The sequence below is a fragment of the Denticeps clupeoides genome, chromosome 2 (genome assembly GCF_900700375.1).
Source record: "Denticeps clupeoides chromosome 2, fDenClu1.1, whole genome shotgun sequence".
NCBI lineage: Eukaryota > Metazoa > Chordata > Actinopteri > Clupeiformes > Denticipitidae > Denticeps > Denticeps clupeoides.
In genome coordinates, this window is record NC_041708.1 from 21,333,556 (window position 1) to 21,348,652 (window position 15,097).

At 40.4% G+C, this 15,097-nt stretch overlaps 3 protein-coding genes across 4 annotated transcripts in view; 2 read left to right on the forward strand and 1 right to left on the reverse strand.

Moving 5' to 3' along the window:
- Positions 1-682: 682 nt before the first annotated feature.
- Positions 683-7,099, forward strand: LOC114783619 (CMRF35-like molecule 8). Its single transcript, XM_028969152.1, has 7 exons — positions 683-793; positions 1,430-1,744; positions 1,859-2,170; positions 2,470-2,583; positions 3,320-3,418; positions 4,286-4,335; positions 4,483-7,099. The coding sequence occupies exons 1-7, from the start codon at positions 727-729 to the stop codon at positions 4,714-4,716; spliced, it is 1,191 nt and encodes a 396-aa protein (XP_028824985.1). The 5' UTR covers positions 683-726; the 3' UTR covers positions 4,717-7,099.
- Positions 7,100-8,122: 1,023 nt separating this feature from the next.
- On the reverse strand, positions 8,123-14,987 carry uba5 (ubiquitin-like modifier activating enzyme 5). Its single transcript, XM_028962556.1, has 12 exons — positions 13,767-14,987; positions 13,528-13,573; positions 13,373-13,462; positions 13,163-13,272; positions 12,939-13,025; positions 12,702-12,786; positions 12,499-12,603; positions 11,726-11,853; positions 11,201-11,336; positions 9,146-9,221; positions 8,971-9,077; positions 8,123-8,876 (listed from the first exon to the last, which is right to left on the reverse strand). Exons 1-12 carry the CDS (start codon positions 13,925-13,927, stop codon positions 8,790-8,792), a joined length of 1,218 nt encoding a protein of 405 aa, XP_028818389.1. The 5' UTR covers positions 13,928-14,987; the 3' UTR covers positions 8,123-8,789.
- acad11 (acyl-CoA dehydrogenase family, member 11) overlaps positions 14,444-15,097 on the forward strand; it is a 33,255-nt gene continuing 32,601 nt past the window's right edge. For both annotated transcript variants that reach the window (XR_003743223.1, XM_028962540.1), the window contains exons 1-2: positions 14,444-14,768; positions 14,844-14,943. Coding sequence is in view for 1 of the 2 variants with exons in the window: in XM_028962540.1 (XP_028818373.1) it covers positions 14,641-14,768; positions 14,844-14,943 (228 nt within the window). In the remaining variant the exon portion in view is untranslated. The remainder of the gene's footprint in view (positions 14,769-14,843; positions 14,944-15,097) is intronic.

Below are 15,097 nucleotides of genomic sequence, written 5' to 3' on the forward strand. Positions count from 1 at the left end.
ACAATTCTGCAATAATATCCCCAGCAACCCCAGATTGGGAACCACTGGCATAAACAGTGCCATATTTGACAGACCTGGCACACATCTGGTTGACATACCACTTTCTATGACATCAGTCAGCCAGAAGTGCCAGCTTGATCCAGGCCAGACCTGTCTTCTATGTGGTTGGGCTGTCACGATGTTGTGCCAACACAACGTCAGAAGACAATACAGCAAGAGCAGTGAACCCAATCACGGAATCTTTCAGTTACTATACGAATGAGGAATACACAAAATGGAATACACAAGATGGCGCTCAGTAGAAATGCCCAAAAGTGGTTTAGCTGATCCAGTGGGTGAGAAGATGGGTTGATGTGGTGATGGTCAGGTACTAGCGGGTGTCAGGTTGATGTTTCTCCTGTGACCGTCACCTGACCCGTCACATGCGACACACCCAAAATTGGGCCAGATCTGCCCTTTTTTTTACTTTTGTACACATATTTTCTGATATATCTATGATGCATGGAGGACATCTCATATTTACCACTGAATGAATTCCCAGACCTGTCGACATGAAGCAGCGGATGAACAGCAGGAAAAGAAATGTGGAAGTTGTGCAGCGGAAAGAGCAAAATTACATAACCAGAGTGACTGAACGTTACTGACGGAGCTTGCATCACATAAGACTGAATTAAAGGAACTTAATGCATAACCGGGCTGAACAGACTGAGCTGACGTTGGCTTCCTATGAATAACCTTCAAGTTAAGAACAGAATGAAGACCTTCTTCATCTTCGTCCTCTACTTCATCTCAGGTAACACCTCACATCTCTGCTATTGTACAGCATTTTGTTCATTGCAGTAATAATGTGGAGTTAAGGGCAATTTTGATACAAAAAATGATGGCAAATACATAATTTTGAGCCGGCACTTGTTCATTCAAAATGATCCTCACAAAATGATCCTCACAAAACTGTGCACAGTGGCACAACAAAGTGCCAAATGACAGATAACAGAACGAGGACGGGACAGAGCAAGCATACATTTATGCTAACAAATGACAGATGACCACAATCATGGTAATCAGACCGAACAAGACAAAGCAAATATGAAACAGTGGGCCAGAGCACCAGGAAATGTCCAGAAAATGACATGACAGCGCACTTCAATAACAGCAGGGAAGGGGGGCGCAGGACACCGTCAGGAGGCAACGGGGCAGCAAGATCTGGCTCATCATTAAAAAGTCATTGTAACCTGCTAATCACTACAACAAAGACAAGCGCTCTACATCTCACAGATAGAGAAACCCTGAGGAACCCAGAGCTTTGTAGGCTGTCATTTGAAGAAGCAGTGTTTAGAACATAGAACCTAAAGATACTCCCTGAATGTCAAATATCATATTGTATGTTAAATTGCATGATAATCATGGTGTATGTGGTTTGAAATGACAGGTTATTGTGATGAGCCGATTGTGGTGAGGGGTCGTCCAGGAGAAGCTGTGGAATTCCACTGTAAATATTTAAAGAAATTAAGTGACAAAAGGAAGTGTTTCTGTAAGATGGACACTGTGGGGACATGTGACATCATGGATTCAAGTAGCTTTAACAACACAAATAAACAGAAATTCACCCTGCATGACAACAAAGTAGAAAGAGAAATCACTGTAACCATGAAGGACTTGACTGGCTCTGATGCTGGAGTTTACTGGTGTGGAGCAGAGCAAGGATATTTACGTATATTGCACATCATGACAGTGCACATCACTGGTGAGTTTGTACATTTAATATTTGAATGAGTTCACTTAGGGAAGTATTTTAATATTTTGAGTAGTTTGAGTATTACTAATATTCTTGTCAATCTATTTGATTTCTTGCTAAAAGTCTCGCCACTGATCGGATATGAAGGAGGACAAGTGATCTTTACCTGCCCATATGACAAGACATATTCGTCAAATGCAAAGTTTCTGTGCAGAGGCATCTGTCCTCTTCTTAACAGAGATGTTCTCATCAAAACTCAACCTGGTAAATCATTCATATATGATGGAAGATTTTCTCTGAAAGATTACCCTGCCATTGGATTGTTCACTGTGACCATTAGAAGACTGGCTGCAGAGGATTCTGGGAAATACATGTGTGTTGTAGAAAGGAGCTTGCCCAACATCTATACTGAGCTGCAGCTCATTGTTGTGGAAGGTAAGTGCAACACAATGCGTTACCTTTCCAATGATTCCCTGTAATTGGTTATCATTCCCTGTTTGTTCAACCAATCACTGTTACTGTAACACAATTGTGTGTAATAATTTGTTACACGTTATGAATGAATAAATGTTTTTTTTTTTAATAACTGGTGACCATGTAAACTGTCCTTTCAATGAACTTGTGACAAACTTCTTGAATTTTAAACATTATTCCATGTAAATTTAGTGAAGGGATCTCAAAGTCAAGTAACACTAAAACCATCTCACTCTGCTTCCTTATTATTATCATTTTAGCACCTAAAATGACAACTATTTCACAAACGGTCAACATCAGGGGAACTTCATCAACGTCCTCCACCACCACCAGGAGCAACAATGAAAATACCAACCTACTGCAAACACCATTTGGTAAAACACAAGATTTAAACATTATACTGTATACTATCAATCCATTACTACATAGCAAAAATTATTCTCTTTTTAACTTGACCACTGGACTATTAGCAAATATTAAAATTTAATTTGGGCCACACGGTGGCGCACGGTGGCGCAAACTTTGTGAGTTTGCATGATCTCCCTGTGTTGCCGTGGGTTTCCTTGGTTCCACCCTGGGTTTCCTAGGATGGGCACCAGCAATCATGACCCTGGGCAACAGAACTAGGTGGTTATGGAAAGTGAGCGAGGGAATAAATGTAAGTCTTAACATAATCATCTACACAAGGCAGTTGAGGAGAATTTCGATGGCTGCAACTCAGAAACCCCAAAAAAGTCCAAATACAAATTTGATTGTACTGTTGTTCCTAATGCCATGGAGTTGTTCTTTTTCACACTAAATGCTTTAACATAGATAATTGGATTTTATGGATATTCATTTCAACTGGTGGGCAAATTGTATTTGTTGACAAAATCAGGGTTGAAGTGAGGGAGGCGCAAACGCTTGTCATTATTAAAGAAGAAGGGTTCAGAGCGGCATCTGTGGGTGATTAGAGCCCATTCACGCCTGTGATTCGGTGTCACAGGCGCCTAGGTACCACATAATGAAGAAGAACTTTCAAATAATAAACACAAATTTGAGCTGAAAAGCTGGTATTAGCTGGTGTTAATGTACGAGCTGTTGATTTCTCTGTGCCCTCTTGTTCCCCAGATACCACTGTGATCCTCTCTGTATCACTCACTGTTACTGTGCTTGTGTTCGGAATTATATCTGTAATGTTCTACAGCCTCAAGAGAAGGAAATCTCAAGGTGGGTCTTTCTCACATTCCAACTAGATCTACAGATTTTTTCTTTTACATTGATTTAAAAACCGCGTGCTTCCATTTGGATTTTATGGATAGACTTCTAAAAATGAGTAAGAGCAAAAAAACATACTCAGCACTCATTAGAATGTCAAAATTAAATTAGCAAGAAATTAATTTGTGTGCCTTCCGTTTTTTTTTTTTCCTTTTTGAAATTACAGAAAGTATGTGATTATGGAGCTTTATTGCCATTAGAAGACAGCTTACCATCTGATCCTCCGACAAAATGTCTAATTTGCAATGGGCTTAAGACTAACTGTTATACTATGACTGTTTATTCAGACTGTTGCTGATACTAGCCAGTATTCACCTTTCAATTACATCACCAGATCTTATATAAAATTAATTCTTAACCACACTGTTACAGGTATGGTGCTATAACATTTTCTTTTGGGTGCACTTTCCTACTGGCTGCTAACATTCATACAAACACACAGCTCTGACATGAACTTGGATGATATGACATATCTTGTAACACCATTTAGTTATGTTTTACATGTATACTGATGCATAGTATATACTGATTTGATGGTATTAGTCATTTTTTATGATATTATATACACAAGACAGGTTAGAGGATTGAGTCCAACCCTGGACTGAATTTTTCCTTTCCAGCACATTTTCAAGCATTTTACAAAAGACTATAACAAATTGAAAACTGGTTATATTTAAGCAGCTTTTCAATTATTAATTACATTTTTTAAATGTTGCATCTGTAGTGTACATGCAAGGTATAATGTAATGTGTTATTATCAGTGCCTATCGTTGTGACTTCTTCTATGACTATAAAAACTGTGTTGTGTGGTTTCCATAGAGTCTGCTTCCTCATCAGACAAGAATGACAAGACAGAAAGCAAGTGTGAGGTGAGAGATAATATCAAAAACCTCTGACTTTTAGACACAGTGTCATGAGTATCCAAAACTAGTCAAGCAAATAGATCAATCAATTAATCAATAAATAAAGGGAACTGCTGCATCATTTAATTTGATTTCTCATCTTTTTTGCATCAGTTTCTTTACCTGGAGCGTGAGTACGAGGAGGTTAAAGCACCCAGGAATCGGCATTCAGAAAACAGAGGCAGCTCAGTATACGCTAATACTGAACATCTCACAATGAAACCCTCTGATGGACTCACATACTCCACCATCATTTTCAAGAAGAACTCCATGTGCCCAGAAACAGCCACATTCAGTAAAGAGGACACCTCTTGTGACTATTCCACCTTAAATTATCTTGCATATTAACTTTCATTGGCTGTTTTTAAATTTCTTTATTTCAATGAGAGACCCTTGATTAGAAAACACCCTTTGCAGTGTGTGAGGACAGTGCTTTGCCACTTCCTTAACCACTAGGCCACCACTGCCCTGTGTATTAGTGTACACAATTGTTGCTGATAAAGTTCCTCTCTACATGTCTGCATATATTCCGTCATTAACAGACATTTCCAGTTACCGGAGCCATTTTTAACATGAACAATGTCTGGATATGCATATTTCTAAACAACTTTAACCAGTAACCTGACCAGTAGTGTAGACTATTTTATTTGTTGGCTTTGGCTTTATTACTGTGACCCATGTTGCACATGAAGATCAATACCACCCAAGATCTCAATGCTTTTGAGACAACTGGACAAAAGAGACAAACTCCAATTTTGCATGAGGTCTACAACTACGTGCTCTCAGATGTTCCCTGGTCATGGTCTGAAGCCATTATTAGTGTCATCCATAAAGAGGTCAAAGATCCAACACTCTGCACCTCTTATCATCCCATCAGCCTTCTATTTGTTGATCTAAAAATACTTACGCCCATCATTGCAAACAGAATTCAAAACCACATAAGAAAACTTGTAAAACCTGACCAGACTGGTTTCATTGCGTAGAGGCAAGGAACAGATGATGTCAGAAGAGCCTTAAATCTTCAAATAATAGCACAAAAAAGGAACACCCCATCAATGCTTCTCAGCTTAGATGCTGAGAAGGCATTCGACTGAGTGGATTGGGCCTTTCTACAGCAGACTCTTAGACATATAGACTTTATTTGCACTCAGCATAGAGCCGCTGGCCGAAATTACCCGTAAGACCACTCAGTTGTTTTCATCTAATCATGAAAAGTTACTTAGGGAAATCACAACCGACTTGAATATATGGGACGTACTTCCACTTTCTCTCCTAGGAAGAATCGAATGTATTAGAATGAGTGTTCTACCGAGATTACTGTTCATATTTCAAAGCTTCCCTGTTTCTGCACCACAATTTGCCTTCAAATCGTTGATCAAAATTTATTTGGCATAAAACAAGAGTGCACCTTAAAATTCTGATGTCAGATAAGAATAAAAATGTATTATTGGGCTGCTCAAATAAGTGCAATCGTGGTCTGGATCATTCGTGATCCAGATTCAATATGGGTCTCCATGGAGGAGGAATCAATGCTTGGAATATCTCTATCGCGACTCCCAATTACTGCTAGACACAGAAGAAAACGAAGATTGAAAATTTATGGGTTAAAAATACTCAAAAAATCTGGAACCAGGTACAAAGACAAATAAGAAGATTGGTGGTCCTCTAGCGAGCCATGTCCATAAGTAGGAATATTGAATTTCTTCTATCTCTAACGGACAGGGGCTTTGATAAGTGGACAGTGAAAAATTGTATCACTGTAAACCAACTTTTTGAGGCAAATGTAATGAAAACCTTTGCCCAACTAAGAAACAACTTTAATCTACCGTCAGGGTACCATTACAGATACTTACAAATAAGGGATTATTTAAGAAAACATAAGGACTGGGATCAGTTTAGAAGAGAACCAACAAACATAGAGAAACATTTGATTTGTCTGATTGAAAACAATGGTGTAATGAATAATCAATTGTCCTTAATTTACTGCAAACTGATGATGGATATGTCGGATAAGACACAACATATAAAACCACAATGGGAAATGGAACTCAATGTGACATTGGATGATGATACTTGGAAAAGTGTTTGTTCGGGTTGTCATAAGGGGGTGGGGAGTCAAATGTGGAAGGAGTTTGACTGGAAGTCTAAAATCCGATTGTTCGGGACACCACTAAAGTCTCTTTGCTCTGGGAGGTGGGGTATCAGTAAGTGCTGGAGGAACTGTGGACTTGTGGGTGATCAAATGCACATATTCTGGGACTGTCCCACTGTTCAACATTTTTGGGCTGAAGTTAGGGGGCACGTGGAAGGGCTCCTTAAAGTGAATCTTTCCAGGGACCCTTTAACATGTCTACTGGACAAATTCCCAGATTATCTGTCCCAGGATCAGAAAACATTGCTACATCTCCTACTAATGGCTGCAAGAAAAATGATAACAACTTATTGGTTGAAACCTGAACCACCCACGGTCTCACAGTGGATACAAAAAACCAGACAGTTATATTTAATGGAACAGTTGACAGCACAGCTACAGTTGAAGACTCACATCTTTTAAATAAGATGGAGACATGCTCAAAGCCTTGTTGTATAGGCCACTTATGTCTCTGTTAAGTTTATATTTTTGTTTGAATTTTGTTTATTTATTTATTTTATTAATTTTTTCCTCAGATCTTTATTGTAATTATATATATATCAGGCCCAATCTCAGGACTGTTGTTAATAAAAGTAAAAAAAAAAAAAAAAAAAAAAAAATTTGTCGTATCATTCATCTCTACTCTTTTCAGTTCTGCTTTACATTATCCAATGTCCTCCTATTATTAGCTCTTTTATTATTTCCTCTTGCAGTGTCTTTTTCTATTATCCTATGGTCTTCTGAATATAAGTGCTCGATGTAAAGGTGTTGTGATATCAAAATAATACAAAATACAGATATATTCGATATTATATGTTATTTCAAAGCAGGATTCCAAAGAGGGCTATGGTTTAGTAGGTCATTAATCAATGGCTGTATGCCTTAACACCCCATGCATGTCTGCAATGTAGCCATCAAAGGTCTAGTGCTGCTGCTGGCTCATTCTTTGCACTCTCACACTTCAATGACAAAAACTAATTTCATAAATGCTATTAACATTTACAGTGTCTACTGCTGCTATCCTTATAATGATGGTGAGGGTGGTACTTATATCCCTTTTGTGTGTGAACAACAATTTTTGTCCCATGGCAATATGCAGCTCTGTTCATACTGTATAGGCCAAATGTTTGGACACACCTTCTCATTCAATGTATTTTCATGACCTTTTACACTGATTATCACTGAAGGCATCAAAACTATGAATGAACACGTGGAGTTACGTACTTAACAAAAAGTGGACACCTGGACTCCACAGTCACCGAACCTAAACCCAGTTTGGGGAGAGCTGTAGTGAAGCCAAAGGGGCCAACAAGTGCTAAACACCTCTGGGAACTCCTTCAAGACTGTTGGAAAACCATTTCAGGTGACGACCTCTTGAAGCTCATCAAGAAAATGCCAAGAGTGTGCAAAGCAGTAATTAGAGCAACATGTTATTTATTCAGTTATTTCACCTTTTTTTCTGAAGTACATAACTCCACATGTGTTCATTCATAGGTTTTGATGCCTTCATTGAGAATCTACCAATGTAAATGGTCATGAAAATAAAGAAATCGTATTGAATGAGAAGGTGTGTACAAATGTTAGGCCAATACTCTATATAAAAAAACAGGACAGGACAAACAGTCAAGCTTTGCACTATTTTATTTAAAACATTAGCATTAATATTATAACCAAAAATACCATTAGACAATGTATGATAATATGTGAGTGTGCAGTTTGAGTGGTGTACTTGGTCACCATTTGCAGTAGTCATGCTTTTCTTCTCATCTTTTAATAATAGAGGTCATGCCAAAGTGCTGCTCCTTAAATTTTTACCCATGAACATTTGCAATCCTGTCATTGACGCCTCTAAATTGCGGGGTGGGGGGCACAAACAGTGCAGTAACAAGACAGTGCCAGCATTTCAACACAGAATGCTTTCCCCAACATTGCAGTACCACCAGTGGCTCAGTCATGTTTTCATGCACCCATTTTATTTCTGAAAAGCAAACTGCTGTTGTCAAATTTAACATGCTGGCTCAAACAAAACATAGGACACTGAACCAAAAACAGGGTGACAGATCTTGCCTCACCATGCAGCAATATGGCAAAATGAAAGTCTTTAGTATAAAATTTGATATTAATTTAGTATGACCCATGATGAGCGCTACTGCCTTAAACCACATTTGAATTTGGGCCATATCATCTTTTTATTTTGGTTTTCAGTGACAGCAAACAGCTGAAACAGTTAATATCAAATATGACAGCTATGGAGTGGAGTGGAACAGCGCTTGGTTTTAATTGTAAGCTCTTACATCTGCCTCATTTGAGACATGAGCTCTTCTAGACTCTGATCTGTCTCCTCCACAGTTGCCCCTGATGATGCAGGTCCATCCTGCTGTAAAACAGATAATGAGGATTTTTAATATTAGCAAAACGAGTGTGAAGTATGGTGTATTATCGTTCCCATTTAAATGTCTAGACAAGCTCACCTTCTCTGGGACGGTGTAAGCTACAGTGATGCCCTCTGGAAGATCAGGCACTGGACCGGATGCCACCAGTAGCTCCTCTTCTGTGATCTCTGACACCAGCTCTATGCCTATTAGTGTACAACAGAGTAAAACAGAGGCACAAAAAAAAAAAAATTCCTTTTGCATTCACACTCACCCCATTCGTTCTCCTCATGTACAACTTCCTCTTCCTTTTTGATCACTTCCTGCTTGGGTGTATCTGCTTCTCTTTTCTGTTTGTTTAAAATGAAAGATGCAGTTTAGTAACCTACAGTGTCAATGACAGTTAATCATGGCAAAAAAAAGTGAGTTATTACAATGCTTAGCCTGACTGCCTATTTCATACATTCACATAACTCAGGTCTAAAGAATACACTTTTGCACAGATACACTTTTGCAGATACTGTGTATCAAGAAAAAAAAAAAGTGGTGTTACAAGAGAGTATAAAAAAAATGATGTCAAACAGATTAAGACCACTGACAGGCCCATGGGCCAAATGTGGATTAAGCCTTTACAGAAAAACTGGTAGAGTGAGTGAAGTGTTAAAAAAGAAAAAAAAAAGAAAAAAAAAAAAAAACACTTTATATCGCCCTCTTGTGGGCAATAATACAAACTGCATTAACGTTGCACACTTTTCAGACAGGAATCTCTCGAAATAGAACAAAAATAGTGATGTTTGAAAAAGAAAGAGTGCACAAGTATACATATGTATTGAGACCTGGAGAATTTAGCTGCCAAGACAACAGCCTGAAAGCATTCTTGAACCAAGCATCAGACTTGGCGCAGTTGGGGCCAGGAAGCGGCCCCATTCGACCACCCCGTTAGAAGGTTGATGGTTTGAATCACTGAGCAAAGCACCGTCCCCACACACTGCTTCCCAGGCACCTGTCATGGCTGCTCACTACTCACTCAGGTGATGGGTTAAAACTAGTGGTGGGCCATTATTGGCGTTAACGTGCTGCGTTAATGTGAGACTCTTATCGGGCGATAAAATAAATAAATAAATATCGCCGTTAATCTATTCACTAAGTTGGGTTGGGAGCTGTGTCTATACTACGCAAGCAATTGTGCCAGAGTTAAATGGTTACACTAGATTTATAAGTATATTTCTTCTTTCTTGTGTCTTTTATTTTCTTATTTTCTAAAGACTTTTATTTTGTTTTTGAGACCCGGTTCAGGTCTCTTGGACACATGGCGGGAGCTGTGAGAGGTGCGTGGGGTTTGTGTGCAAAAAGTTATTTCTTTCATTTTAAATTTATGTACATATTAGGAATATTTTGCATGTGTGTTATTTTGTGAATATTTTTTTTTATGTTCTTTTAATACTGTATATTGTAGAGAGAGGTGCAGAAAGACGCGATGTGTAATGCGATGTTGCTTTTTGTACAGAATACACTTTGCACAGAAAATCTCTTGGGTGTCAGCTCATCATTTGTGGTTCAAGAAACTAAATAAAAAAGTTCCACAACACAGAAGAAGAACCGCTACACTATGATGACCTTCACCTTGATATTTTAGCGCGGATGTATACCTAGCCGAATTGCACAGTAGGGGGCGAGAACGAGTCTTCGAACTGTGAAATTACCACATCAAATGTGACGTGGTAACATGGATGCAGCTATTTAACTGAATAAACAGTTGGTAAACACAAGTACATCTTATTGAACATAATTTATTTTCATCACCAATTGTCATAGTAGAACAGCTTTCTCGAGCAGTTTGTGATGCATTTTGGAAACAGGAGATGAGCCCCTGGTCTAATGCGGCACCTGGCTTGAGAAACCCGTTCTCAAAGACTTACTTTTATTTGGGTAGCACACATATTCTGAATGCCTTCGGCAGAATTCAAATGAGCCATTTTAATCTAGATTAATTCCAAGATTACAGTGAGATTAATCTAGATTAAGAAAATTAATCTATGGCCACCTCTAGTTAAAACCTATTAAGTAATTTGAGCTATAGTATGTCTTAAACTGGATCAGACAACACACATCAAGCCATTATAATTTGTCCCTCGTATGAGAAACTAAAATCCTTACGTCAAAATTTTTTTTTCTACTTTTGGCACGTCAATGTCAATGTTCATTTGCTGTCTGATACATCCCACCCACAGTCAAGTCCCACAATCAGAGTTAATCACTATTCACTGGTCCTAAGGTTGTGAATATATGTGTGAATATATGTGTGTATTTTTGCTTTAGTCTGTGTTACCTTGTACTCCTCCTGCTGTTGCCGGCAGAATTTGTCATCACACTGAGGGTTGGCCTTCATGGACATTGTGGGAAAGAAATCTTGCATGGCGTTGTAGCCCAGATAGTGACTGACCGTCCCAAAACGCAGCAGGTACCTGAACAGCCACAAAGGAAACCAATGGTTCAGGATTCAAGAGAGATTTCTTGTCAATACAACAGTATCAAGTGTATGAAATACTGTCTCACACAGACACCCCATAGTGCAACCACAAAATATATATACACACACACAAGTACTGTGACATTGCACATGAATTTTCAAAATAATTTCTTTAAACTAAAACTTAAATATTGTAAACTTTCTGTACACTGAACAAGGAAAACAGGACAACACCATGTTTGTAAGAATCTTTAATACGCAAAATCTTCAGCCCTCAAGACAGTGGGATGAAACAAACGTGGCATTTCTAATTGAAACTGGGTGGGGAAATTTGGCTTCAGTGTACACACCATTATTCTACTCGAGTGCAGTCCGGGCTCTTACTTGAGAACATTCTGCACCAGGATCCCAGCCACCACTCCCATGGTTGTGGGCAAGCTGGCCGCACACACCCCCTCCCTCTTCAGTGTCTTCTCGTCGATGTTCGCAGCCACCACGAGGGGTGGAGCGCACTGTCAGGCAGAAATGGAAGATGAGAACGTGAGAGAAGCAGCAGCTTCTCCGTATTTGGCCTGAATGCAGGGGTCCCACTTTATCTTCTGTTCTGTTAGGGCAACCTCTAACACAATCTCACCTAAACCTCTGGAAATGATGCAGAGAACATCAAGTGTTTCATCAAAACCAGAACCTTTTTTTAGATTTTGCTTTAAGATTACTGGATTCAGTGGCACAGTTATTGATACCATTTCCAGCCTTCCATGAAATGTAAATTACAGTGTGTGCAACACATGAAATACCCAGAAATGTCTAAGCCTGATTGCCGGCGAAGCTATGATTACAGCACCCAGTTTATAAAAACTGAAATCCTTGGGTGAACTGTGTATATAAACATCAAATGAGAGCTCAATCTACAGACAAGCTTAAAATAAAACTGAGAAATCATGTATTAATTAATCTAGGTTTGAGAACCCCCCATTATTCCTTACAACTGAGGCCATTTTGAGTCTGACAAGGGCAGCGTGGTACTAATATAGTGATACTTGAAAATGTGTATAGTTAAACAATTCCCAAGCAGCTAAATGCTGCAGATAAACAGCACCAGGGTCCTCCTGGTCACAAGAATCACAAGAGACCAATACTATGTGCTCAATACTTACTGCAAAGCAAGCCGTTTCACCTGGAATGATGAGCTGTATGTGGCCAGAAACCGCGTTCTCACTGACCCCAGACTCCATCCAGATCTGACTCAGTTCATTACACGCCTAAAGAGAGAAAACACACACACACACACAGCTTTAAAAGAAAATTGCCTATACATATTATTAGTGATATAGAGTTTTGTTTCACAGGATATGCTCACAGTGTTGATGGCCATCCTAGCCTCAAAGTTATCCACGCAACTCAGAACCAGATCTACAGGATGTCCTTCTTTGAGTCCTCCATTACTGACACACACACACACACACACACACACACACACACACACACACACACACACACACACACACACGTTAAATCTAACAAGCAGTACAGATATGGATAATGAACATCTGGGCATTTATACTGCCATAATCAAAAGGATGAAGTTGGATCTAACCTTATGCGTTCCATAAAGTGTGCAAAATTGTCCATGGTGGTGATGTTGTAGTTGTGGGTCTCAAACACAACATCTGGGTTGATATTCCTATTGGGAGGGGGAGATAAAAATGAATTTCTAACCTGCAGAAAGAAAAGCAGACAACATTTGCCAGTCGGGCACCTTTACTAAGACAATCAACGTGTTGGCGAACCTTTTATTTACGTGTACAGGTGTCGACTGACCTCAGGGTGTGTTCAGCTGCCTCCACTTTACTGAGCCCTGCTTGGTGTGGCTGGAAGAAGAGCCTGTTCATGTTGGCAAGCTCCACTTTATCATAGTCGAAAAGTAGCAGCTGTGATGTTAGGATGAACACACACGTTACTCGAAAATACGTACCGAGGTCGTCTTAGAGAGGTATGCGAGGATAATAAAAAAAAATTAAAATGTATTACCTTACCAATGCCACATCTGGTGAGCATTTCTGCAGTGACACTGCCAACGCCCCCGACCCCAACTACAGCCACAGCAAAGGAGCGGATTTTCTGTTGAAGGCAGACGGTTACTCACCTGACAGATCGGCCCGATCTCAGAAAACAAGCCAGCTCACCTCGTAATCGTCCACGATGCCCATCCGCTTCAACGCCATGAGGCGACTGAAACAGAAACCCGGAGAGACATCTGGTACCGTCCACCTCCTTCCAACAACACATTACAATCTCCCAGCAGCTCGGCTGGAGGTCGGCTTCCAGAAACGTCTCCCTGCTCTTTTATTAGTATCCACACTGACTGAACGCCCATTCGTTACTTCATACGTGTATGTGCTTTATTATCAGGATCGTTCATTACCTGTACGGGTTCGAATCCACCACTTCTGCGCTCATCTTCTCGACCCTCGGTCTGCGACAGAGCCGGCCGCTCTCAGCATCTTGGCCGCTTTTCTGCCTGCACTTGATCAGCTCGTTCTCCAGCTCCCGGACCCGCAGTTTCAGCTCCTCCGCCGTCGACATCGCCTCGGCGGGAACACTTGGCCCTTGCACGGGCCGGCTCTGACGTTCTCGGCGCTCCGGGGGTAATTTTTCGCTGAGAAATGTGGGCGAGAAGGGGCCCGACGCAGGAGTTTTGTACACGTCTCCCAGCTGATGTATCGGAGTAACAATGTTAACGGTCCGGGTTGACGCATGAAGCAAAGACTAGTTAGTTCCGCTCTGGTACTGTACTTTATCTGTTCTCGACTGTAGTCGACAAAAGTTAAAATAGTTCTAACATTTTAAAACAATTAATTTAAACAAAGTACAATAATTTAAAACGATTGACTCCTGAAAATCAGGAACATTGGCATACTACAAAGATTGCACTGGAGTTCATTAGTTCCATGTTTAAAATGTGCAACAATAAAAAAAAACTTCTTTTAACAGTGTGTGGAATATTGGCTTTTACAATACCACATTTTACACTGTAGTAACGATCTCTAGACCATCTGTCCCCAGGTTCCCCTGGCACAACCCTCCATTCAGACTGGCGTATATCAGCGGTCCTCCCACGCCGTATTAATAAGTCGTCGGTCATTAATGACGATTACGGAAATTATCTGATTCGAACAACAAAAACGGGCTCCTGCTGCGGTTTCTGCAATGCATCTAGACGGTCCGTAGCGTTTAGCGATCGGGGAGAGCAGCGCTCGACTTGTTGGACTTTACGCGTGTTTCTGCCACTGCTCGATATGGACGGGAATCGGGCGACGTCGGTGCGTGAGCAGCACAGGTTCAACGCAAAAAACCTGCAGCGGTACCTGGCGGGGAAGGTGAAGGGCGTCTCCGACCGCTCGGTGCTCACGGTTCGCCAGTACAGGTAGCTGCAGCTCCACGGATCCAATGCGTGTGATAAACAGCTGAAATTCTGACGTTCACTGCCCCTTTCGCACAGTTCCGGACAGTCCAATCCCACGTTCCTGCTCCAGAGCGACGGCCACAGTTATGTCCTCAGGAAGAAGCCTCCTGGACGCCTTCTTCCTGGGGCGCACAAGGTGATTGACTAGGACCCTTGTTTATTCCGAAGCACATTCTGGGTTAAAGGTCAAGATCTTTGCATTGACCTTTGCACCTTGTGCTCTGATATTGTGAAGATCTTTTGTGCAGTGTCATGGATTGTTGCAAGCAAGCTAATGCCTGTATATTTTT

Excerpts from the sequence above, each read along its gene's own strand:
- LOC114783619 (XM_028969152.1), top strand. The coding sequence starts at position 727 with ATGAATAACCTTCAAGTTAAGAACAGAATGAAGACCTTCTTCATCTTC. Across the intron at positions 794-1,429 it reads CGTCCTCTACTTCATCTCAG|GTTATTGTGATGAGCCGATT; the intron begins GTAACACCTCAC and ends TTGAAATGACAG. Across the intron at positions 3,419-4,285 it reads CAAGAGAAGGAAATCTCAAG|AGTCTGCTTCCTCATCAGAC; the intron begins GTGGGTCTTTCT and ends TGGTTTCCATAG.
- uba5 (XM_028962556.1), bottom strand. The coding sequence starts at position 13,927 with ATGTCGACGGCGGAGGAGCTGAAACTGCGGGTCCGGGAGCTGGAGAAC. Across the intron at positions 13,574-13,766 it reads GTGGATTCGAACCCGTACAG|TCGCCTCATGGCGTTGAAGC; the intron begins GTAATGAACGAT and ends TTTCTGTTTCAG. Across the intron at positions 9,078-9,145 it reads ACATGAGGAGAACGAATGGG|GCATAGAGCTGGTGTCAGAG; the intron begins GTGAGTGTGAAT and ends GTACACTAATAG.